The sequence below is a fragment of the Nerophis lumbriciformis genome, linkage group LG30 (assembly GCF_033978685.3).
Source record: "Nerophis lumbriciformis linkage group LG30, RoL_Nlum_v2.1, whole genome shotgun sequence".
NCBI classification, from domain to species: domain Eukaryota; kingdom Metazoa; phylum Chordata; class Actinopteri; order Syngnathiformes; family Syngnathidae; genus Nerophis; species Nerophis lumbriciformis.
The window spans coordinates 16,470,087-16,496,672 of NC_084577.2; the positions used below are offsets into that span (position 1 = coordinate 16,470,087).

Below are 26,586 nucleotides of genomic sequence, written 5' to 3' on the forward strand. Positions count from 1 at the left end.
GTGCTCGTGTGTACAGGATGTAAACAGGATGTTAAGTAGGGGGCCCCGCCTCTCGTGTACGGGAAGTGATGTCATCAGCCCTTTGAGACACTTGTGATTTAGTTCAAGTTAAAGTACCAGTGATTGTCACACACACTAGGTGTGGTGAAATGTGTCCTCTGCATTTGACCCACCTCCTTGATCACCCCCTGGGAGGTGAGGGGAGCAGTGGGCAGCAGCAGTGCCGCGCCCGGGAATCATTTTGGTGATTTAACCCCCAATTCCAACCCTTGATGCTTAGTGCCAAGCAGGGCTATATAAATAAACATTGATTGATTGATTGAAAATGGCAGACTCCGTAGGGCTTCCAGTAGCACACAAAATGAATGAATGAATAAATAAATGAAGAGTTCGTACGCCGAGACACGGTCCGCGCGCGGAGGCATATTTGGCGCGGTGTAAAAATGTTCGATTCCTCGTTCAGGAATCGAGGTTCCACTGTAAGGGCCCGTGTGACGTCGGTAGCTCGTAACACCCCTGTCTTTGCGGTTGCTTTCCCCAGCAGGTGTTCACAGACCCCAGTAACCTTCAGAGGCACATTCGCTCGCAGCACGTGGGGGCGCGGGCCCACGCCTGCTCCGACTGCGGCAAGACATTCGCCACGTCCTCGGGGCTGAAGCAGCATAAGCACATCCATAGCAGTGTCAAGCCCTTCATGTGTAAGTCACTAAGACCCTACCTATGTAAGTCTCCTCAGTACATTATCATAACATGCTTGTGTACATGGAAAACCTGTTTGTATTGTTTCATGGGATATTAATCATATTTGTTTGCAGAGAAAATCTACTTAAACCAACCTCATAGGCGCACAAATATGTTGTTGATTATTTAACGAACGTGTAATTGGACCCACTTTCACTTGGGCTAACCTGACTGACCTAGTCTGACCCAGCTTTGGCGTTACTACACGCTCTCTCTCTCTCTCTCTCACACACACACACACACTTTTTGCCCTTGTTAACTCCAGCGAGACACATTTTGACCTTTCACACTCTACCTCCCCTAAAGCATTATGACCTTCACCCTTTGCCTCTTCTCTGTTTCCCCGGACGCATGTGAAAAGAAGTCCACCCACGCCAGACCCTACTCTGCTTTTCAATCAGCACATATTAACATACACATACATATATACACACAGAGGTCGGGGTGACTGCATCCCAACTGCAGACCCTCGAACCCCCCCCCCCCCCCCCCCTCCCTGTTCCCTCCCCGTCCACACCATTCTTCACAAATAGCAACCACATGTACTGATGTCGGCCTTTTCCCATTTGCTGTAATCAAGAGGGGTTTAAACTGGGTTTAAATACTGCTAATGGTTGTGTGAAAAACAACATAATAAATAAATCACTGACAATACTGGAGAGGTCATGTATGTTAAAGGGAAACTGCACTTTTTGGGGAATTTTTGCCTATTATTCACAATCCTTATGTAAGACAAGCACACATATTTTTTTCTTTTTTTATGCATTCTAACTCGTAAATAAACGCTAGCAAAAGTCAGCTAAAAATTAGGCCAAAGTCACTCTATTCTGCTTATAAAGCGCTTTATAATTGTTTTATATGCACACTAAGTATATATATATAGTCTGCAGGTGTACCTAATGTTGTGGCCCTGCAGTCATTCACAACTCCTCCAACACGAACATTATTGTTTTTGCACTTTTTGGCTTCTTATGAAATAACTTTTTTAAATAGATTCAATCTTGCACGTGGAAAGTTTAAGTGTGGGCTTTAGTTGATATAACACTCCCGTCAGGGGTTGCCGTGCATTCTACGGCAGGGGTGCAGGAGGCGAGCCTCAGCCAGTGCGTCTTTTGCAGCCGTTTTATGATCGCTCAGCACAAGAAATATTTTACACACATACAGTTGTTGACAAAATACACTGTACATTATATACCTCAGCTAACTAAACTATGGAAATGTATAATATAATTCATATAGCAATACGGTCTCACTGCACAGCAGGCCAGCAGTTAGCCGAGTCATTGCGCAATCCATGTTGAGGCACAACGCAGTGACGTGCTGTTCACTGCACCGTCTCTTCTCAGTATTTGAACGGCAAATGTGAAAATTCAGTGATTTTAAATAAAAATAATCTAAAACGGGTGAAGTTAAATGGAAAATAACTTTATAGTATAATCACTGGATACATATAACAATTTAATTAAAAACAATTATTTTTACATTGTTTTTCTTTCCATGATGGCAGGTGAGGCCCCGCCTCACCTGCCTCTAGTGACTGCACGTCACTGATATATATATATATCCATCCATCCATCTTCTTCCGCTTATTCGAGGCCGGGTCGCGGGGGCAGCAGCCTAAGCAGGGAAACCCAGACTTCCCTCTCCCCAGCCACTTCGTCCAGCTCTTCCCGGGGGATCCCGAGGCGTTCCCAGGCCAGCCGGGAGACATAGTCTTCCCAACGTGTCCTGGGTCTTCCCCGTGGCCTCCTACCGGTTGGACGTGCCCTAAACACCTCCCTAGGGAGGCGTTCGGGTGGCATCCTGACCAGATGCCCGAACCACCTCATCTGGCTCCTCTCGATGCGGAGGAGCAGCGGCTTTACTTTGAGTTCCTCCCGGATGACAGAGCTTCTCAACCTATCTCTAAGGGAGAGCCCCGCCACCAGGAAACTCATTTCGGCCGCTTGTACCCGTGATCTTGTCCTTTCGGTCATAACCCAAAGCTCATGACCATTGGTGAGGATGGGAACGTAGATCGACCGGTAAATTGAGAGCTTTGCCTTCCGGCTCAGCTCCTTCTTCACCACAACGGATCGATACAGCGTCCGCATTACTGAAGACGCCGCACCGATCCGCTTGTCGATCTCACGATCCACTCTTCCCTCACTCGTGAACAAGACTCCGAGGTACTTGAACTCCTCCACTTGGGGCAGGGTCTCCTCCCCAACCCGGAGAAGATATATATATATATATATATATATATATATATATATATATATATATATATATATATATATATATATATGTATATATATATATATATATATATATATATATATGTATATATATATATATATATATATATATATATATATATATATATAATGTAGTGACAGGCACATTCATAATAACATGTAATATTTACCTATTTTGCCAATTTTAAGCATACAGTGGCACATTCATTTCATAGACGCATCACAACATTTGCTTTTCCCTTCAATAACAGCAACTACTTGATTTATTTTAGATTTTTATCAAGGATCCCCATTAGCTGGTTGCCACAACAACCCACTAGTCTTCCTGGGGTCCACAAAACTCAATACAATTACAAGTAAAAGCATATAATTATAACTACACAATACAGAAACAAATAAAAGTCCACGGCAAACTTTATGAGAGACAACAACAACTAATTTGGGGCAAATGATGGTCCAGAACCTTATATTTTTGAGCCTGAATATAAGGAGGATGGTTTACAAGTTTTGGAAGCTGTGTGCTAAACAGATCCAGCTTTTAGTAAAATACTAAGCATCATGTAGCAGTATTGCTAACAGCTAAACAATATATACAAGCTACACACATAATAAAACAATCACTTACTGTACAATGTCTGCTCCCACAAGGATGGCGACTGATGGGATATTTATATATTTCTATCTAGATGAAGAATTAATCGCAATCCTCATGCAGATTTAAAAAGAATGCGCTGAAATTCAAAAGCCTCACTATAAACATTGTTAAAATATTTTTTTAATCAGATTAATCACACTTCCGAATTGTGATTAATCATGATTAATCACAGTAAATTACTCGCTTACATAATTTAACTTAGAAAATACCCCAATATAAATTAAAGGCGCATTTTTGGTCAAAATGTTTGGTTAATCTGCGTTGATACATGAATAATGCAATAATTTTTCGTGATTAATCACATGCATTAACTGGTGTTTTCTTGTTTGAATGTTTTTGGATTGCATCATAACTGACTGGTATGAGTCCCTGTGACCGAATCCTTTCCATGGCCAAAATATACTAGTTTATCACCATGCTGGTATCGCATCAAATCGCATCAAATCTTTTATTTTGTACTCCTTAGAAACTGTACTAGTCTTCACATAGTGAAATCTCGGTGTTAAAAGATAGCAATATCTTAAAGTGTCCTTAGCCTTATAAATCATTGATTGATTGATTGATTGATTGAGACTTTTATTAGTAGGTTGCACAGTGAAGTACATATTCCGTACAACTGACCACTAAATGGTAACACCCGAATATTCATGATACAGATATATATTATCAGATATATACTATCATCATAATATAGTCATCACACAAGATAATCATCAGGGTATATACATTGAAATACTTACAATCCGGGGTGTGGAGGGGGGATAAGCATAATCCTATATTCTGATGTGCTAATGACACATTTTTAGGTCAGCAGTATTACTGTTCCATTGTCTTAAAAAAATTAGGCAAATATTCCCTTCATGGCCTACTCTATCGATCATAAAAAAACAACTAGGTTTTAGACTTAGATGTGGTAGATATCTCCGACTCCAGCCCCTCGAAACATTGATGTTAGAATTGAGAGAAAACACATTCAAAACATACATTACACAGTTTAACAATAATACAATATAAAATTCCGAGTTTTAAGTGACAAAGATCCCCAACCACCGGGCCCGGTACCGGTCCGCGGACCGATTGGTACCAGGCCGCACAAGAAAAAACAATTAAAAAAAATATTTTTTTTTGTATTTTTTTTTTTTTTAATAACTCAACATAAAAACACAATATATACACTGTATATCAATGTATATCAATACAGTCTGCAGGGATACAATTTTTTTTTTTTTTTTTTTTTTTTTTTTTTTTAATAACTCAACATAAAAACACAATATATACACTGTATATCAATGTATATCAATACAGTCTGCAGGGATACAATTTTTTTTTTTTTTTTTTTTTTAATAACTCAACATAAAAACACAATATATACACTGTATATCAATGTATATCAATACAGTCTGCAGGGATACAATTTTTATTTTATTTTTTTTTTTTTAATAACTCAACATAAAAACACAATATATACACTGTATATCAATGTATATCAATACAGTCTGCAGGGATACAGTCCGTAAGCACACATGATTGTATTTCTTTATAAAAAAAACTAAATAAATAAATAAAAAAAATAAAAAATCACCCCCCACCCCCTCTCACCCAGTCCGCGGGACAAATTTTCAAGCGTTGACCGGTCCGCAGCTACAAAAAGGTTGGGGACCACTGCTGTAGAAGACACTCACTGCAACTAACGTGCATTACACAAATACATCAAACAATTGATCAAATACATATTTCCTAAAATCATTAAAAAAAAACCTCTTTTACAATTTCCTTTTATACCAGTAGCCTAAAAACTATGATTACAATGTTGTCTCGGAAGCAGCCGTTTTACAAGACCTTAGTAAATAATGCTTGTGTTGCTAGTTCTCTTATATTTCCAGGTATTGTTTCATGCTTGACACGCTCAATAGGAAACTGAGAGTTGCTCAAACTCTAAACTTTTCTAAACGGCACCAAACAGTCACCTTTGGAGCCACACCTAGTTGTCCTGTTTCTCTTAATAATTTGGTAACAACCCCCGTGTGACATTTTAAGTCAATTGTAGTGTCTTAGATATATTTGACAGACTAATAATGACAAAAGAGGGGTCAGACGGTCTGACTTGAGCGTACTTGAGTCGACTGTGGGAAGGTCACTGACCACAGGATGACAGGGACCCAGCTTAGGGACAAGGTGAGGGAGCTGGGTGATGGGAAAGACCTGGTAGGAGGGAGGGCGAGCGGACCGATAGAGGACCTGTCCTGGGAACCAGACTGCAGGATAGGATTCATTCAACTCTGCTTCCTTCACAAACTTAAAATAGAGCCATTGTACTTAAAGCTCCTAGGAATGTGTGTGTGTGTGTATCAGTGTGCCTGCATGCCTTTGTGTGTTTCCTTCTTAGTCTGTGTTGTGTGTGTGTGTGTGTAATTGTTTACGGAGTGAGTCCCTGGGACACAATGAGGCTGAAGATGCCTGGGAACTTGGTTTGATGTGCAGGTGATGAGTGGCAACAACGGACTCACACTGTCAACCCGTTACAATACCAGGATCTGGACACACCTCACCTCCTCATTGTCATGATATTGATGGGAACATAATCCTTTTGCATTGCATTTCCTTTGTACCCCATGCTAGATAGAAGTGGTAATGTGATGTAATTTTGTGTACTTTTGTGTGTTTGTGTGTGCCACATCCTGAAACCGTCCATGTCTCTGTCTCTGTGCCCCTGCAGGTGAGGTATGCCATAAGTCCTACACCCAGTTCTCGAACCTGTGCCGCCACAAACGCATGCATGCAGACTGCCGAACGCAGATCAAGTGCAAGGACTGTGGACAGATGTTCAGCACCACCTCGTCCCTGAACAAACACCGGCGCTTCTGTGAAGGGAAAAACCATTTCACAGCAGGGGGATTGTTCGCCCAGAGTATGCCACTCCCTGGAGGCCCTGGAATGGACAAATCAGCTTTGGCAATGGGCCACAGCAGTGCCGGATTGGCTGATTACTTCGGTGCTAGCCGACATCATAGCGGGCTTACTTTCCCCGCCGCGCCAGCGTTCCCGTTCAGCTTCCCTGGTCTTTTCCCTTCTGGACTCTACCACCGACCACCACTCATTCCTGCCACCTCTTCCCCTATTAGACAAGCAACTCGCACTGCTGTTGCAGACCTGAGTAAGAGTCCACTGTTGCCTCCCAGCCCTGGAGCTCAGGAGTCCAGAGAGCTCCTCAAGGCCCTCCATAAGGACAGGAGTTCTCCCGCAAGTCACATCGCAGCCTCAGAACTTCACAACCAGAGCTCATTGTCCTCGACGAAGCTGCGCAACAAGCAAAGTGACCAGTCGGAAAGCAGCGATCTGGACGACGTCAGCACACCCAGCGGGAGTGATCTAGAAAGTATGTCTAGCTCTGAGCTAGAAAGCGATATGGACATTGAGAGAGATAGGGGTGCTGCCCGGGAAAATGGCAAAAGCCACAAACGGAAGGCGTGTGAGGGAAGCCCCGAGAGCCCCAGCCTGACTAGCAGCGGTTCTGATAAAAACTTTGCCGGACCCTCCCTAACCCCTTCTTCCCTGGACGAGCATACAGCTGTTACAGGGGCTGTGAATGACTCTATAAAGGCCATCGCATCCATTGCTGAGAAGTACTTTGGCTCCACAGGCCTGAGCAGCCTGCAGGACAAAAAGGTTGGGTCCCTGGCTTATCCCTCCATGTTCCCCTTGCCTTTCTTCCCAGCTTTCTCTCCTCCCATGTATCCTTTCCAAGACAGGGATGTCCGACCTTCCGGGCTTAAGGCTGAGCTTCAGTTGCAGGCAGATGGCTGCAAAAAGGCTCAGAACAAATCTTCATCAGAGTCCCCGTTTGACCTCACCACTAAGCGAAAGGAAGAGAAACCCAGCCCGCTTTCGTCCTCTAAACCAGAGGCATCGCTTTCCACCGGCCAGGATCAGCCTCTAGACCTCAGTCTAGGGACTAGGGGCCGAAAAGAGGATGAAAAGAATAAGAGAGTAGGCAATGAAGATAGGAAGGCCGGTATGGAAACTCCAAAGCCTGATAACTCTTTGCAACATGCCAGGCCAACTCCTTTTTTCATGGACCCCATCTACAGGTACTGTTATTAACAGTGGTTCACCTGTTCCCACTAAGCAACGCAGTTTGGTTCAGTCGGACACAGTGGAGGGCTACACGATTAAATAACAATCACAATAATTTTAAGCAATATGGAAATCACGATTATTAAATTATGTTGGAGAAAACAGTGTTTCCCAAGGGTCGGTATGGATGGGTACTGAATTCGGTACTTTTATAAGCAACGACCGAATTCCGTTGGTACTACTGGGGGTATCGAACCATGTAAAAGTAAACTGTGTATTACTATATAGATACATTGGCTGCTCGTGACATCACGGCCAGGCTAAACACAGGCTTAAAGGGGAACATTATCACAATTTCAGAATTGTTAAAACCATTAAAAATCAGTTCCCAGTGGCTTATTATATTTTTCAAAGTTTTTTTCAAAATTTTACCCATCACGCAATATCCCTAAAAAAAAGCTTCAAAGTGCCTGATTTTAACCACCCGTCCATTTTCCTGTGACGTCACGTAGTGAAGCCAACACAAACAAACATGGCAGAAAGAACTGCAAGCTATAGCGACATTAGCTCGGATTCAGACTCGGATTTCAGCGGCTTAAGCGATTCAACAGATTACGAATGTATTGAAACGGATTGTTGTAGTGTGGAGGCAGGTAGCGAAAACGAAATTGAAAAAGAAACTGAAGCTATTGAGCCATATCGGTTTGAACCGTATGCAAGCGAAACCGACGAAAACGACACGACAGCCAGCGACACGGGAGAAAGCGAGGACGAATTTGGCGATCGCCTTCTAACCAACGATTGGTATGTGTTTGTTTGGCATTAAAGGAAACTAACAACTATGAACTAGGTTTACAGCATATGAAATACATTTGGCAACAACATGCACTTTGAGAGTGCAGACAGCCCAATTTTCATCAATTAATATATTCTGTAGACATACCCTCATCCGCGCTCTTTTCCTGAAAGCTGATCTGTCCAGTTTTGGAGTTGATGTCAGCAGGCCAGGGAAGCTAGGGTCGATTGCTCGCTCGTCTGCGGGAACAAACTGCCGCCATTGCTTGCCGTGCTACCGAGGGCCTTTGTCCCTGAATTGCTCACACACTCCGGCAGATTCAATGGGAGTCTGGCGGCAGATTTCTTTGACTTTTTCGTTGGAAATGCATCTGCTTTGAGTGTCGCAGGATATCCACACATTCTTGCCATCTCTGTCGTAGCATAGCTTTCGTCGGTAAAGTGTGCGGAACAAACGTCCAATTTCTTGCCACTTTCGCATCTTTGGGCCACTGGTGCAACTTGAATCCGTCCCTGTTCGTGTTGTTACACCCTCCGACAACACACCGACGAGGCATGATGTCTCCAAGGTACGGAAAACAGTCGAAAAAACGTAAAATAACAGAGCTGTTTTGACCCGGTGTTTGAGAAAATGGCGGATTGCTTCCTGATGTGACGTCACGTCCGGGAGCGAATATTAGAAAGGCGTTTAATTCGCCAAAATTCACCCATTTAGAGTTCGGAAATCGGTTAAAAAAATATATGGTCTTTTTTCTGCAACATCAAGGTATATATTGAAGCTTACATAGGTCTGGTGATAATGTTCCCCTTTAAACACTTGGCAAGGAAACAATCCCTCAAGCAGCACTCAGCCAAACTGCTTCTTGGTAATGTTTCAATGTCCCATGCAAACAAAGCATGTATACCTGATAGAAAAGGCTCCAACGTAAAATAAGACTCCCCTTTCCCAAGATGCACTAGCTTGATACTAATTAGAACCCGAGCAGCGCAGCACCGCAAGGACCCTATTGAAATTGCTCTTTTTTTTCTTTTTTGGATGCCTTTTTGACGGCCTTATTAACATGCACAAAAATTTGGCAGGCGCGTCAGGTATGCCGAAAAATTGTATATTTCAGGGGCCCGAAAATAACATTTCAAAATTGGCTCTCTATTGCCACCTTTAAAATTAGAAAAAAAATTAGCTCCTCCTACCAGATTCACGTATCAACACGAAAATCGCTGGAGACGTCTGTCATGACGAGGCGCGCATAAAAGTCTCAGGAACCCATACCTGAATACGAACAGGAAGTCTTCAAATTTTTCGGCCTGTTTAGTAACATTACAAACGATTGTACTATTAACAACTGCAGTAGGTTTATGAAGTAATGTAATATTTATGTAAAGCGTAAATAAGTCGCCACCTCATTGCATTATATTTTATTTTATTTTATTTTATTTTATTTTTACTTGATTTTATCTTATCTTATCTTATCTTATCTTATCTTATCCTACCTTATTTTATCTTATCTTATCCTATCTTATTTTATTTTATTTTATCTTATCTGATCCTATTGTTTTTTATTTTATTTTGTCTTATCTTATCCTATTTTATTTTATTTTATTAGGGCCCGAGTAGCAGAGCAAACCCGACAATGGCGAAGAAGAGCACCGTAAGGGCCCATTAAAATTGCTGTATTTTTTGTTTTTATACGTTTGAATGCCTTTTTGAGGCCCTTAACGTGCACAAAAAGTCCCCATATTGTGTAGGCGCGTCAGGTATAGGGGTCCCAAAATTTTTGGTGTTGGGTCAGGGCATCGGTACGGACGTGACCGTAAGCTTCATACGTGCCAGCCGACTCGCGTGAACCCCGCGGTGCAACGGGGCGAGGGCCCGTTCTACGCTGCTCGCAGCCTTAATTCACATTGGTATTGCTATATAAATTCTAGTGATTAGCATTCGCTAATTTTCATCCCTACAGGTAGGCAGTTTACTTGCGCTAATGGGGGATAAATGTGACGTTATCATATAATTTGTAATTAAATAGTCTAATAAAAGGTCTAAATAAACATTACGGGTGTCTATATATTTACTGACAAATCTTTGTGTATTTGTTCATTAATATTATTTTTTTTAAATTTCTCATTTTTTAATTTCTCATAGAGCCTTTAGCTCAATTTATCTGTTTTTTTATGGGGGTTTTTTCGAAATCATAAAAAAATCAGCCACATTCTGCACGTGTCCCAAACATCATCAATTAGAGGACCCCACTTGACCCTAATCATACATTTGATCGTTTTTAATGTGAAATATGTACAGTATGTTAAATGACAAAAAACATAAATATAATAATAATAATAATGGAATAGATTTATATAGCGCCTTTCTATTAGATTTAGTGTATGGAAATTGTATTCTTGTATAAGAGTTCTTCAATGCGCAATTACTATTCCACATTCCCTGAATTCATACACAAGCGCAGATGCAAGGGGTGCATGAATTCCAATGAGTTGCGGTGCTGGCACTCTGTGTTTGACTCTATTTAGCACGATGGCGAGCCATTAGCTCTGTCAGGGTGACAATCAAAGCATCATGTTGTGCAGGTGTCCACACCAGTCGCGGGTCAAAGAGGTAACAGAGCTCTGTGCGCCTACACAATGGCCTTTGGCGTTGGCGGCTTCAAGACGAGAAGCACTACTGCCGCCGTGGCTGCGAAAGTGTTTGATTTTTATATCGACGGCAATCACCATCATTTAATCGTGGCAGACTATCATGAAAGTTATTAAAGTGTAGTGAATTATGCAGCCCCAGCATAGCACACAATCCTTAAAACGTCACCATAATATGTAATTGATACCATACCCACTTTCAAGCCCCAAAGTGTACCGATCTGAACTGAACTAAAATGCTTTGCCATTTTGCTTGTTTAGTTTCATTTTGCAAACTCAATAACTATATATGTGTTAAGAGCTGATAGAAATCTATTATTAGCAGGGTTGAGAAGAGGAGAATGAGTGATCCGTTTGAGACGCTGAAAGACAAGTACATGCGACCAGCCCCGGGATTCCTCTTCCATCCACAGGTTAGTTTTGACTGCATACTAGAACATAAGAGAAAATATCAATAAGTCTCCTTAAAGCAAATCAGAATGTGTCATTGACTTGATTGGCATACCATATTTTCCGGACCTTAGGGCACACCGGATTATAAGGCGCACTGCCGATGAATGGTCTATTTTTTTTTTTCATATATAAGGCGCACCGGATTATAGGGCATATTAACCTCTTAAGGCCCAAGCTGTTTGTTTACATGCTTTTTTTCTTTGCTATTTGGGCTTATTGGACCCTAATTAGAATACAAACTAAAAATCATCTTTTAATTTGATGTACTTTGTCCATAAGTACACAAAATTTGTACTTCATGTGTAGTGACATGCACATTTTTATTTTTACACTTTTTTTTTCCAAATTCTATTGTATGTTATACTCTTCTGACACCACCAGATAGCAGTATAAGTGTCCATATGTTGGCATAAGACCCCAAATTCAGTAGTGGACACAATTTTGGAAATAAGAGCTAAAAGGTGCTGTCCACACATGTGGCCACTAAGGCCTTTAGAGGTTAAAGGAGTCATATTTATTTTATTTTTTTTCTACATTGAAAACACTTCCTTGTGGTCTACATAACATGTAATGGTGGTTCTTTGGTCAAAATGTTGCATAGATGATGTTTTACAGATCATCTTCAAGCCGCTTTCTGACAGTCGCTTCTGGATGCGCCGTTTTGTGGGCGGTCTTATTTACGTGGCTCACCTTCGACAGCGTCTTTTTCCCGTCATCTTTGTTGTAGCGGTGTAGCGTGCAAGGACGGGAGTGGAAGAAGTGTCAAAAGATGGAGCTAACTGTTTGAATGACATTCAGACTTTACTTAAATCAATAACGGAGCAGCATCTCCTCATCCAGAAACAGCAACAAGGCCGGAAATGTGTCCCGTGAAAAACCGTCCGACCGGAACTCTAATAACTAAAGTTCCTTGGGTGAATAATGTAAACTCACTACACCAGTATGTTTTAGCGCTTTCATGGCGAGTTTACTGATAGATATAAGTAAGAACGTTACACTACTTTATATTAGAAATGGCAACAGCGGAGGATCAATGTCACATAACAAGAAGATAGAGAAAAAGAAGAAGCTTATCGACTACGGCGTCAACACGGACTACAAAGGCAGATACGCGCAATTTTTCAGGATTTATGCAGATCCCAAATACAGATCAGCAGGTACCAGAAAGTAGGAAAAGTTGCTTTTGCATAATATTGCGAAACAAAATGCCAAATAATATGTCTTACCTTATACACACACCATAATAATACTCGTATGTTGAAGCACATCAAACGGTGCAGCCTACACTTATCTCTTAGGTTTGACTGCCATCTACTTGTCACACTTATCATTACACCATGTACCAAATAAAATTGCTTCGAGGTGGGTAAGCTTCAAACACTGATGACTGTCAAGACTTGGTCCTTGGGTTTAGTTTTTCCAGAAGGCAACGGAAAGTTGGCTCGGGCGAGACGGGAATGTGAGTACATATTTTATTTTATAATTACTAAAACAAAAAGAAGTAAACAAAAGGCGCGCACAATGGCGGAGAACAAACTATGAAACCAAAAAGACTATAAACATGGAACAAAAACTTCCTTTGGCATGGGACATGAAGCATGATCTAAGAGGATGAAGAGTGTGTAGAGCATAAAATGCAATGTAGCCAGAAAGACAAACTGATAACAATGAACTTAAATACTACAGACATGATTAGTGAAAACAGGTGCGTGGTGCGTGACGTGACAGGTGAAAACTAATGGTTGCTACGGTGACAAAACAAACAAAAGTGCACAAAAAGTCCAAAAACAAAACCGAACATGACTAAAACAAAACATGATCACACAGACATGACAATGACATCTATTAAACAGACAAGAAGCAAGGAATCATGCAGAGACAGAGTTCAATTTGGCTCAATGAGGAGAGACGTTTTTGGGCTGTACTCTAGTTACAGAACCAACCTACGCTCTGAAATCCTGCCCACGTGCTCCTCTATTTATTTGGGAGGTCCCTGGTCACATCACTGAAGCTGCTGCTTGAAGGAAGGGGGTAATCTCAGCAGCCCCAGTTAGACACAATATATGACTATTAATGAAATGCAAATGTGCTGACACTCGTGATATCGCCCTGTCTCTGCTCTGTCTGCGTCACGGCACTCGATGTTCGCCCTTGGCAGTCAGCAGGCCGATTCCGGACACAGACACTGATACGAGACGACTCGCTTTGCACAGATAGAAAAGTACAACTTCAGCACAATTGATAATAACTATAGCAACGGCCTTTAAGCATTATTCTAACACTCAACCAAACGTATTCCTTACAGTAGGCGTACCGGGTTATAAGGCCCACTGTCGAGTTTTGAGAAAAAAAAGGGATTTTAAATGCGCCTTATAGTCCGGAAAATACGATATTTTGACTCAAACATCTACGTAGTATGTGCTACCCTTGAGTTCTTACCAACCACTTTGTATCCAAGAAATTCCAGTATATCTTTCACACCTTGTATTGTTCATTTGATTAGTCTCTACTGCGGGTAAGAAGGGCCTATCGGAAAGTGAAAACACCGCTTTCTCAGGCCTATGAATTTTTTTTTTCTAACCGCTTCAGGTCTGGTTTTTACAAGCTGTTTCATTTGCCTGATTTACGTCCCCCCAGTCCCCGACTGCTGCGGCGGCCACATGGTTGTCCCACATGCCTTAATGAGGTGTCCTATCATTCGAAACACTAACAGTGTGCTCAGACCGTCTTTATGACTTTATGATGTCTGGACACACAAATCATTCCCAGAAACACCAGACTCGGGTGGGTCCAAGAGAGACCAGTCAAGAGGCCCTTTTGTATACTTTTAAAGGGGTTCGCTTGCTGTCACCTGACTCACTCCCTGAGACATATGGTAAAAGGGACTTAGGAACTGGAACTTTTTGTTACCTTTTGTGATTCAACATTTTAATTCCTGGCAGGATATTTTATTGCAAAGAAATATGGCCTCCTCTTAAACGCCTGAAACATGTTCATTGAGCACAAGGAAGTGTTGGGTACTATTAGAGCCACCTATATTTCCGGCATCATGACATAACATACCAAGTTGATACCTGTTGCCCACATATTTCAAATCTAGAGATGGCGATGCGTTGACCATGTCCTGGTTTTGACTGCTCTTTTTTCTCACCCCTCAGTTTCGTTTGCCGGATCAGAACACTTGGGTAAGTTTAGTTTTCAACTAACATTGATGCATGGAAAATGTGATGTTGTTATTTTGAAGACAAGCCAATAAGCTTTGCATTTTGTTACACCTTGTTACACATCAAAAATGCTATCCGGCACCTGGCTGACCTGTCATATTTCACACTGTTGTAAGTAGGGGTGTCCCGAAACGTTGAAAGAGCCATATTGGACCAAAAATACAAAAAACAAATCTGTCCGAAGCAAAAAATGAAAAGCCGTAAATAAGTCTTATAATGAAGGCAACACATGACGTAAGTGTCTATATTAGCTATAATAGCCTACTATCAAAATGACTATGTGTCGCAGGCTGAAGCAAATCTTCGTTGACAGAAATGTTGAAATGTAATATTTATTCTACACATTTTTACAACATTAGAAACCATTAGTAAATCAGAGGCTACTTAGAACATACTTGCCAACCTTGAGACCTCCGATTTCGGGAGGTGGGGAGAGGGGGCAGGGGTGAGCGTGGTTAGGGGCGTGGTTAAGAGGGGAGGAGTATATTTACAGCTAGAATTCACCAAGTCAAGTATTTCATATATATATGTATATATATATATATATATATATATATATCTAAGAAATACTTGACTTTCAGTGAATTCTAGCTATATATATACATATATATATATATATATATATATATATATATATATATATATTTATTTTATTATATATATATGTATATATAAATAAAAGAAATACTTGAATTTCAGTGTTCATTTATTTACACATATACACACACATAACACTCATCTACTCATTGTTGAGTTAAGGGTTGAATTGTCCATCCTTGTTCTATTCTCTGTCACTATTTTTCAAACCATGCTGAACACCCTCTCTGATGATGCATTGATGTGTGGCACGCACAAAAGTGCTTTCATCAAATGCATTAGAGTCTGGAATCTTCCATCTCTCCCTAGCATGGCCCAAAACCGATGAATCTTTGCTTCCTGAGGAAGATCTTCAGTGCCAAGCACTTGGTAGTCCACTACTTCTTTTCCGGAGGCTATCCAGGTCCAATCGCAGCTGCGGCTTGGAACTTACAAGCTGTTATGAGAGTAGTGTATGTGTGTGTGTGGCCCTTTAATAGGTGAGCATGTGAGGTGAGTGACGTCAGTGAGTGTGTGGGCGAGAGAAGAGAGGGAGCGGTAGCGTGAGTGCGGGCGGGGACTAGTTTGTTTTGTGTTGGATTGACTGTGTGCAAGCAATCAATAAAGCAAGATTTGCAACTAATCGCCGGACTCAGGCAGGAAAGGTGCAACAAAGCGTATTTCTTCATCTTACTCGTCGTCGGCGTCGCCATGGCTGTATCTTCCTCGTTCTTCTGCTTCGTCTCCTTGTTGTGTGCGCAGTTGTGCACTGCACTCTCTAAAAGCCGTATATGTTATTGATGTTATAGATGGCAGTATTGTCCTGTTTAAGAGTGTCACAACATTGCTGTTTACGGCAGACGAACTGCTTTACGGTAGACGAAAACATGACTGCTGTTGTTGTGTGTTGTTACCGCGCTGGGAGGACGTTAATGAAACTGCCTAACAATAAACCCACATAAGAAACCAAGAACTCGCCCTCGATCATTCTACAGTTATAATGTGTTTGGGCAGGCACACTGTTTATATCGTGGGAAAGCGGACTCAGGTCCGCATGGAGCTGGAGGGGGCATGGCCTCCAGCTCCGCCTGAATTTCGGGAGATTTTCGGGAGAAAATTTGTCCCGGGAGGTTTTCGGGAGAGGCGCTGAATTTCGGGAGTCTCCCGGAAAATCCGGGAGGGTTGGCAAGTATGACTTAGAAGGTGAGATAACTCCTGGAAATGACTGGCTTTTAATGGCCAAAGGTATAGATGCGTGTGTCCAAGATAAAGTAAACACCAAGCTGTCTTCTTTTAATAGATTTATGAAATTCTTTGGCAATCTAGGTAATGTTTGCTGTGGTCCGGAACAACATGGCACACAAACAACTATCAGAGATGCAGCCAGTATTCCACACAGATCATGTGTCAAGCCCATTTTAGACAGTTAACAGTAAATAAGTTAGTGTCTTTCAGACCTACCATTGTTCTCTGTTTGAGTCATTTCACTTGGTCAAACATTTTCCGGCATACCACACTACAAAATGACACAAAATATATATGATTCATGCTGATATCGTATCAGATCAATATCGGTAATGGCCAATACCCAAGGCGCCAAAATCAGTATCAGATCAGAAGTGGAAAAAGTTGTATCTGGACACTCTTAGTTTTAAGCACTAACTTATTTACTGTTAACTGTCTAAAATGGGCTTGACACATGATCTGTGTGGAATACTGGCTGCATTTCTGATAGTTGTTTGTGTGCCATGTTGTTCCGGACCACAGCAAACATTACCTAGCTTGCCAAAGATTGTAATAAATCTATTAAAAGAAGACAGCCTGGTGTTTCCTTTATCTTGGACACACACATATATACCTTTTGGCCATTGTGTGTTCCACACATCATGTGTCAAGCCCATTTTAGACAGTTAACAGTAAATAAGTTAGTGCTTAAAACTAAGAGTCTCCAGATACAACTTTTTCCACTTCTGATCTGATACTGATTTTGGCGCCTTGGGTATTGGCCAATACCGATATTGATCTGATACGATATCAGCATGAATCATATATATTTTGTGTCATTTTGTAGTGTGGTATGCCAGAAAATGTTTGACCGAGTGAAATGACTCAAACAGAGAACAATGGTAGGTCTGAATGTCTTTCAGACCTACCATTGTTCTCTGTTTGAGTCATTTCAATCAATCAATCAATGTTTATTTATATATATAGCCCTAAATCACAAGTGTCTCAAAGGGCTGCACAAGCCACAACATCCTCGGTACAGAGCCCACATAAGGGCAAGGAAAAACTCACCCCAGTGGGACGTCGATGTGAATGACTATGAGAAACCTTGGAGAGGACCGAAGATGTGGGTAACCCCCCCCCTCTAGGGGAGACCGAATGCAATGGATGTCGAGTGGATCTGACATAATATTGTGAGAGTCCAGTCCATACTGGATCCAACATAATAGTAAGAGTCCAGTCCATAGTGATCAGTATCAGATCAGAAGTGGAAAAAGTTGTATCTGGACACTCTTAATTTTAAGTTACGTTCAAACATTATTAACCGTCATCTAAGTTAAAAAAAAAAAAAAAAAAAAAAAACACTAATTATTTTCCATGTTATGTCACTAATGTTATTAGTTATGGAGTATATTGTGAATAAATTGAGAACAGGAAATGAACACAAGTTTTAGAGACCGCTAAGTAAAGGAAAAGGGGTAGGATTAAATAAGCTCTGCTTCTTCCTACTCCTTTTCGAACGTGTTGAATAAGTGAAACTGGAAATTGTGATGTATTATGTTGGATGCATGCAAGTTCGAAATAAACATAAACCCAACTCATCTCAACAACTGTGCTGAAGTGTAGATACAAATGTAGTGACATCATGCTTAACTTGTGTTTTTGTGCAATTTTAGTAGAGTACACTGCAAAAACTGAAACTGTCTGATAAGATAATTCTTCTCACTAAGCAGATTTTATGTTAGAGTGTTTTACTTGTTTTAAGGGTTTTGGTTCTTATTTATCTCAGTAAGATATTACAGCTTGTTGCTGAGATTTTATGACCTATATTGAGCAAAACATGCTTGAAACTAGAATATTAACTGTTGCAAAGCTGTGTCATCAACACTCACAAGTATAAAACTACTTTTTTAAAGTAATAATTAGGGATGTCCGATAATGGCTTTTTGCCGATATCCGATATTCCGATATTGTCCAACTCTTTAATTACCGATACCGATATCAACCGATACCGATATATACAGTCGTGCAATTAACACATTATTATGCCTAATTTGGACAACCAGGTATGGTGAAGATAAGGTCCTTTTAAAAAAATAAAATAAGATAAATACATTAAAAACATTTCCTTGAATAAAAAAGAAAGTAAAACAATATAAAAACAGTTACATAGAAACTAGTAAGGAATAAAAATGAGTAAAATTTAGTGTTAGTACTATTAGTGGACCAGAAGCACGCACAATCATGCGTGCTTACGGACTGTATCCCTTGCAGACTGTATTGATATATATTGATATATAATGTAGGAACCAGAATATTAATAACAGAAAGAAACAACCCTTTTGTTAAAAGTTAAAGTTAAAGTACCAATGATTGTCACACACACACTAGGTGTGGCGAAATTATTCTCTGCATTTGACCCATCACCCTTGATCACCCCCTGGGAGGTGAGGGGAGCAGTGGGCAGCAGCGGTGGCCGCGCCCGGGAATCATTTTTGGTGATTTAACCCCCAATTCCAACCCTTGATGCTGAGTGTCAAGCAGGGAGGTAATGGGTCCCATTTTTATAGTCTTTGGTATGACTCGGCTGGGGTTTGAACTCACAACCTACCGATCTCAGGGCGGACACTCTAACCACTAGGCCACTGAGTATTTGTGTGAATGAGTGTAAATGGGGGAGGGAGGTTTTTTGGGTTGATGCACTAATTGTAAGTGTATCTTGTGTTTTTTATATTGATTTAATAAAAAATAAAAAATAAAATAAAAAAAAACATACCGATAATAAAAAAAAAACTATAATTTCCGATATCACATTTTAAAGCATTTATCGACATCTCTAGTAATAATTTCTTATTCAAGCATGGAAAAAAAAAAATCATGACTTTGACACAATTGTGTCTCATAATTAAAACAGATGACAGCCAAATGGACTTTGCTGTTTTATTTTCAATGAAACAATAGAAAACACGTACTCATATAGTAGTACAGTTGTTATTAGTGAGAATATACTTATTTTAAGGTATTTTTGGGTTCACTGAGGTTTGCTAATTTTACTTGTTTTGGAAAGTCTTGACAAGCCAAATGTTCTTGTTATATTGGCAGATCATTTTGCTTAGTTCAAATAAAATACCACTAATTTTTGTATTTTTTGTTCTTGTTTTTGATCACTGACTTTTTGCAGTTTACCTTTGACCAAACTTGTTTATTTACAATTACACAACATTATGGGCAACTGACTCCCCCTATGAACTTCTTTTCGAATATACACAATTGATCACGTGACTTCTGTTTTTGGTGTTCCCCCCTCGTTTTAATTATTTTAATTTGTTGACATTTTTTGCATCTAGATATAGCTCAGATTCCAATTAAAGGCTAAAAAAGCGGGGATTTCCAGCGGAGCTACACCCTGGACATCACTTTTGGATGTTTGCTTGTGCAGACAACGAAGCACAGCTATTCCAAATGAGCTTGCACTTAAGGGGGCAGTGGAGGTGTTTAGTGGGGGCCGCGTTACTTACATCTGTCCAAGGGTAACAGTCTCTTTGGGACGCTGGATTCAGGGGGCGGGGGGGGGTTAAATTAGCTCCTTTCCAAACATCTGGTTGCTGATAAAGATCAACAATTGAGAATGCATCTCACTAATTGAGGCCCCTCGCATTATCACCGACTTCTGAGGACAGCCAATCAAGTGCTGGTCCCACAGCGACGCTGCAGCAACAAGCAAGTTCACAGACGCTTACACTCCGCCCGAGGCAGAATAACAAGGGGTTTTCGTAAGGTGTATGTAAAAGAGATTGTTGGACAAAGCAATGGAGTTTATGACCCTAGAAAATAACTTTTAATGGATTTTCTTGTAGGTCGCCAAAACATGACATGACTTTTTCGGAGTATAAGTCGCACTGGAGTATAAGTCGCACCCATACTTGCCAACCTTGAGACCTCCGATTTCGGGAGGTGGGGGTGGGCGTGGTCGGGGTGGGACGAGGGCGTGGTTGGGGGCATGGCTAAAAGGGGAGGAGTATATTTACAGCTAGAATTAACCAAGTCAAGTATTTCATATATATATATATATATATATATATAAGAAATACTTGACGTTCAGTGAATTCTAGCTATATATATATATATATATATATATATATATATATATATATATATATATATATATATATATATAAATATATATATATGTATATATATATATATATATTTTATTATATATATATATATATATATATATGTATATATATATATATATATATATATATATATGTATAAAATAAATACTTGAATTTCAGTGTTCATTTATTTACACATATACACACACATAACACTCATCTACTCATTGTTGAGTTAAGGGTTGAATTGTCCATCCTTGTTCTATTCTCTGTCACTATTTTTCGAACCATGCTGAACACCCTCTCTGATGATGCATTGATGTGTGGCACGCACAAAAGTGCTTTCATCAAATGCACTAGATGGCAGTATTGTCCTGTTTAAGAGTGTCACAACATTGCTGTTTACGGCAGACGAACTGCTTTACGGTAGACAAAAACGTGACTGCTGTTGTTGTGTGTTGTTGCCGCGCTGGGAGGACGTTAATGAAACTGCCTAACAATAAACCCACAAATCAAGAACTCGCCCTCCATCATTCTATAGTTATAACGTGATTGGGCAGGTACGCTTTTTTATATTGTGGAGGACCTGAGTCCGCCTGAATTTCGGGAGATTTTCAGGAGAAAATATGTCCCGGGAGGTTTTCGGGAGAGGCGCTGAATTTCGGGAGACTCCCGGAATATCCGGGAGGGTTGGCAAGTATGGTCGCACCTGCCGAAAATGCATAATAAAGAAGGAAAAAAAACATATATAAGTCGCACTGGAGTCCGGCCAAACTATGAAAAAAAATGCGACTTATAGTCCGAAAAATACGGTAGACGGAATCAACCTAATCCATAAAAAAAGGACACCTCAATCATTAAGTCTGAATTAGTGGTTAAAGGTTTCTAATTGTCCCTCGTCCATAAAAGGGCCAATCAACCAATCGGTGTTGTTGGTTGAAATGTATTTCAAACATGTATTTGATTGTTTAGTTTGCACAATACATTATTCACAAGGGGCAGCCCGGTGGAAGAGGGGTTAGTGCATCTGCCTCACAATATGAAGGTCCTGAGTAGTCTTGGGTTCAATCCCGGGCTCGGGATCTTTCTGTGTGGAGTTTGCATGTTCTCCCCGTGACTGCGTGGGTTCTCTCCGGGTACTCCGGCTTCCTCCCACTTCCAAAGACATGCACCTGGGGATAAGTTGATTGGCAACATTAAATTGGCCCTAGTGTGTGAATGTTGTCTGTCTATCTGTGTTGGCCCTGCGATGAGGTGGCGACTTGTCCAGGGTGTACCCCGCCTTCCGCCCGATTGTAGCTGAGATAGGCTCCAGCGCCCCCCGCGATCCCAAAGGGAATAAGCGGTAGAAAATGGATGGATGGATGGATTATTCACAAGGAAACGATAGGTGCACCAGATTTAGCTAACGGTTCCTTTGCATCTTTAGTCTTATTAGTAATTGCTTGTTGTAATTGTGTTAAAAATGACCTTAAAATTCTGGGGGAAGTGGTGTCACCTCAAAATGTGATCAGAACAACTCAAAATGTGTATTGGCCCATTTTAAGCAAATTTATTTAATTTTTTTACAAGTTTACTAAGGCAATAATGACTCGTTTGAGTAACAAGAGTGAGTTTTTAGTATACAATGAAGAAATTTAATGTCAGTGGACTATGTGACTTGTGGTTTATTTATTGTTTTTTAATCCAAGAGGGTAATGTGTTAGAGTGACCGAATTCGACCATTTGTACTAAAATTTAAACTAGAGATGTCCGATAATGGCTTTTTTGCCGATATCCGATATTCCGATATTGTCCAACTCTTAATTACCGATTCCGATATCAACCGATACCGATATATACAGTCGTGGAATTAACACATTATTATGCCTAATTTTGTTGTGATGCCCCGCTGGATGCATTACACAATGTAACAAGGTTTTCCAAAATAAATCAACTCAAGTTATGGAAAAAAATGCCAACATGGCACTGCCATATTTATTATTGAAGTCACAAAGTGCATTTTTTATTTTAACATGACTCAAAACAACAGCTTGGAATTTGGGACATGCATGAGGAGGTTGAGGTGGGCGGAGTTGGTGGGGGGCTTGAGGTGGGAGGGGGGGTAGCGGGGGATGTATATTGTAGCGTCCCGGAAGAGTTAGTGCTGCAAGGGGTTCTGGGTATTTGTTCTGTTGTGTTTATGTTGTGTTACGGTGCGGATGTTCTCCGGAAATGTGTTTGACATTCTTGTTCGGTGTGGGTTCACAGTGTGGCGCATATTTGTAACAGTGTTAAAGTTGTTTATACGGCCACCCTCAGTGTGACCTGTATGGCTGTTGACCAAGTATGCTTAGCATTCACTTGTGTGTGTGAAAAGCCGTAGGTATAATGTGATTGGACCGGCACACAAAGGCAGTGCCTTTAAGATTTATTGGCGCTCTGTACTTCTCCCTACATCCGTGTACCACTCCGTACAGTGGCGTTTTAAAAAGTCATACACTTTACTTTTGAAACTGATACCGATAATTTCCGATATTACATTTTAAAGCAATTATCTGACTTTTTTTTTAAGGAAATAAAAGCATAGTTGGAATGAGGAGTAACACAAATATGTTAAAAAAAATCTGATAGGAGTGCTAAAATGAATGAATCTAAACTACAATTTGTACATATATATATATATATATATATATATATATATATATATATATATATATATATATATATATATATATATATATATATATATATATATATATATATATATACAGTACAGGCCAAAAGTTTGGACACACCTTCTCATTCAATGTGTTTTCTTTATTTTCATGACTATTGAGATTGGACATCGTCACTGAAGGCATCAAAACTATGAATGAACACATGTGGAGTTAATTATATGCTTAACAAAAAAAGGTGAAATAACTCAAAACATGTTTTCTATTCTAGTTTCTTCAAAATAGCCACCCTTTGCTCTGATTACTTTTTCGCACACTCTTGGAATTCTCTCGATGAGCTTCAAGAGGTAGTCAATTGAAAGGGTTTTCACTTCACAGGTGTGCTTGAAAAAAAATGGCCCAAAATCGTTTTTTTTTATTATTCTTGATATTTAAAAAATTAATTAATTAAGAAATAATAATAAAATACAATTTTAAAAAACTAATATATATATATATATATATATATACATACATTTTTTTATTTTTTTATTTATTTTTTAAATATCAAGAATAATAAAACAAACAATTTTGGGCCATCTCCACACTTACATACATGTTATACGTTAGCATTCAAGAGGAGCCTTTGTCACCTTTTCATTTCTATACGAAATGATACAGTATAATGCGAGAATCGATTTGAACTGGCACTCCAAGAACCAGGAACGAATAGAAGTGTGAGTTGTAGGAAGATTCCCGTCCCTAATTTATGAAGGATTGACGTTATGATGGTAAAGTTACATTTTAGGACGCGGGGACGGACAGCAAGAGTTCAAGGTAGTTTCAATTAATATTTTGAATTGTATTTACTGAAAATGCAATCAGATTAATGCTTTTTAAAATATGGTGTATTTTATTTTTAATGTGTATTTATACATTTTATTTAATAGGTATGGACATGGCACTTAATGGCCCAGAATCAATAAGTCTGTTATTTATAAACATGCAGTTGTTTGCAATTAACCCACAAATGAAACAAAAAAAATTGCTGAACACAACTGATATTACAAAAGTGTAATCACTTTAAGTACAAATGTATATTTTTGAAAAATAATACTGTTCTTAAAATACAATTTACAGTTCAGTTTACCGTATTTTTCGGAGTATAAGTCGCACCGGAGTATAAGTCGCACCTGCCAAAAATGCATAATAAAAAAGGGAAAAAACATATATAAGTCGCACTGGAGCCCGGCCAAACTATGAAAAAACCTGCGACTTATAGTCCGAAAAATACGGTATATATCTACACGTGCACACTGTTACACAAACAAGGGCTTTTTACTCTATAAGTAACGATTGATGAGTGCGGTTAGTGTAGAGCTGCTATCACTGAGAATTTTGTGTCATTTTTAATGTACAGTTAGTAATAATAATAATAATAATAATAATAACAAATTACATTTGCAACGCACATTACATTTGTTAAAACCTCAAAGTGCTACAAAAATATAAAAAAAAGTTTAAAAAAATAAAATGAAAAGTTAGAATATATAATAGAAAATTTAAATAGAAATACAAACATGAAAAACACTAGATAAACACTAGATAAAACATAGAAACATAGATAAAATAGAAAAAAAAACATGAAAATTACTATTATCCTCGTCACGTTTTGAGAGATGTTTTTTTGTGAGTGTTTATTGAGCTCCTTAACCTATTATAGGGCACGGATCAACACTGTGACTAGGGATGTCCGATAATGGCTTTTTGCCGATATCCGATATTCCGATATTGTCCAACTCTTTAATTACCGATACCGATATCAACCGATATATACAGCCGTGGAATTAACACATTATTATGCCTAATTTGGACAACCAGGTATGGTGAAGATAAGGTACTTTTCTTTTTTTTTATTAATAAAATAAAATAAGATAAATAAATTAAAAACATTTTCTTGAATAAAAAAGAAAGTAAAACAATATAAAAAGAGTTACATAGAAACTAGTAATTGATGAAAATTAGTCAAATTAGCTGTTAAAGGTTAGTACTATTAGTGGACCAGCAGCACGCACAATCATGTGTGCTTACGGACTGTATCCCTTGCAGACTGTATTGATATATATTGATAGATAATGTAGGAACCAGAATGAGTGTAAATGGGGGAGGGGTTTTTTTTGGGTTGGTGCACTAATTGTAAGTGTATCTTGTGTTTTTTATGTTGATTTAGTGAAAAAATTTAAAGGGGAACATTATCACAATTTCAGAAGGGTTCAAACCATTAAAAATCAGTTCCCAGTGGCTTATTTTATTTTTCAAAGTTTTTTTCAAAATTTTACCCATCACGCAATATCCCTAAAAAAAGCTTCAAAGTGCCTGATTTTAACCATCGTTATATACACCCGTCCATTTTCCTGTGACGTCACACAGTGATGCCAATACAAACAAACATGGCGGATAGAACAGCAAGGTATAGCGACATTAGCTCGGATTCAGACTCGGATTTCAGCGGCTTAAGCGATTCAACAGATTACGCATGTATTGAAACGGATGGTTGTAGTGTGGAGGCAGGTAGCGAAAACGAAATTGAAGAAGAAACTGAAGCTATTGAGCCATATAGGTTTGAACCGTATGCAAGCGAAACCGACAAAAACGACACGACAGCCAGCGACACGGGAGAAAGCGAGGACGAATTTGGCGATCGCCTTCTAACCAACGATTGGTATGTGTTTGTTTGGCATTAAAGGAAACTAACAACTATGAACTAGGTTTACAGCATATGAAATACATTTGGCAACAACATGCACTTTGAGAGTGCAGACAGCCCAATTTTCATCAATAAATATATTCTGTAGACATACCCTCATCCGCTATCTTTTGTCCCTGAATTGCTCACACAGATTCAATGGGGGTCTGGCGGCAGATTTCTTTGACTTTATCGTTGGAAATGCATCTGCTTTGAGTGTCGCAGGATATCCACACATTCTTGCCATCTCTGTCGTAGCATAGCTTTCGTCGGTAAAGTGTGCGGAACAAACGTCCAATTTCTTGCCACTTTCGCATCTTTGGGCCACTGGTGCAACTTGAATCCGTCCCTGTTCGTGTTGTTACACCCTCCGACAACACACCGACGAGGCATGATGTCTCCAAGGTATGGAAAACAGTCGAAAAAACGGAAAATAACAGAGCTGAGTTTACTCGGTGTTT

General features: G+C 39.7%; 1 protein-coding gene across 7 annotated transcripts in view; it reads left to right on the top strand.

The window, feature by feature from the left end:
• mecom (MDS1 and EVI1 complex locus) overlaps window positions 1-26,586 on the top strand; it is a 514,494-nt gene that overhangs the window by 459,213 nt on the left and 28,695 nt on the right. For 3 of the 7 annotated variants that reach the window (XM_061925665.1, XM_061925666.1, XM_061925667.1), the window contains 4 exons: window positions 542-722; window positions 6,350-7,721; window positions 11,471-11,561; window positions 14,760-14,786. In XM_061925665.1, coding sequence (XP_061781649.1) covers window positions 542-722; window positions 6,350-7,721; window positions 11,471-11,561; window positions 14,760-14,786 — 1,671 coding nt within the window. The remainder of the gene's footprint in view (window positions 1-541; window positions 723-6,349; window positions 7,722-11,470; window positions 11,562-14,759; window positions 14,787-26,586) is intronic. The other 4 variants (XM_061925663.1, XM_061925664.1, XM_061925661.2 and 1 more) reach the window with 4 other exon arrangements.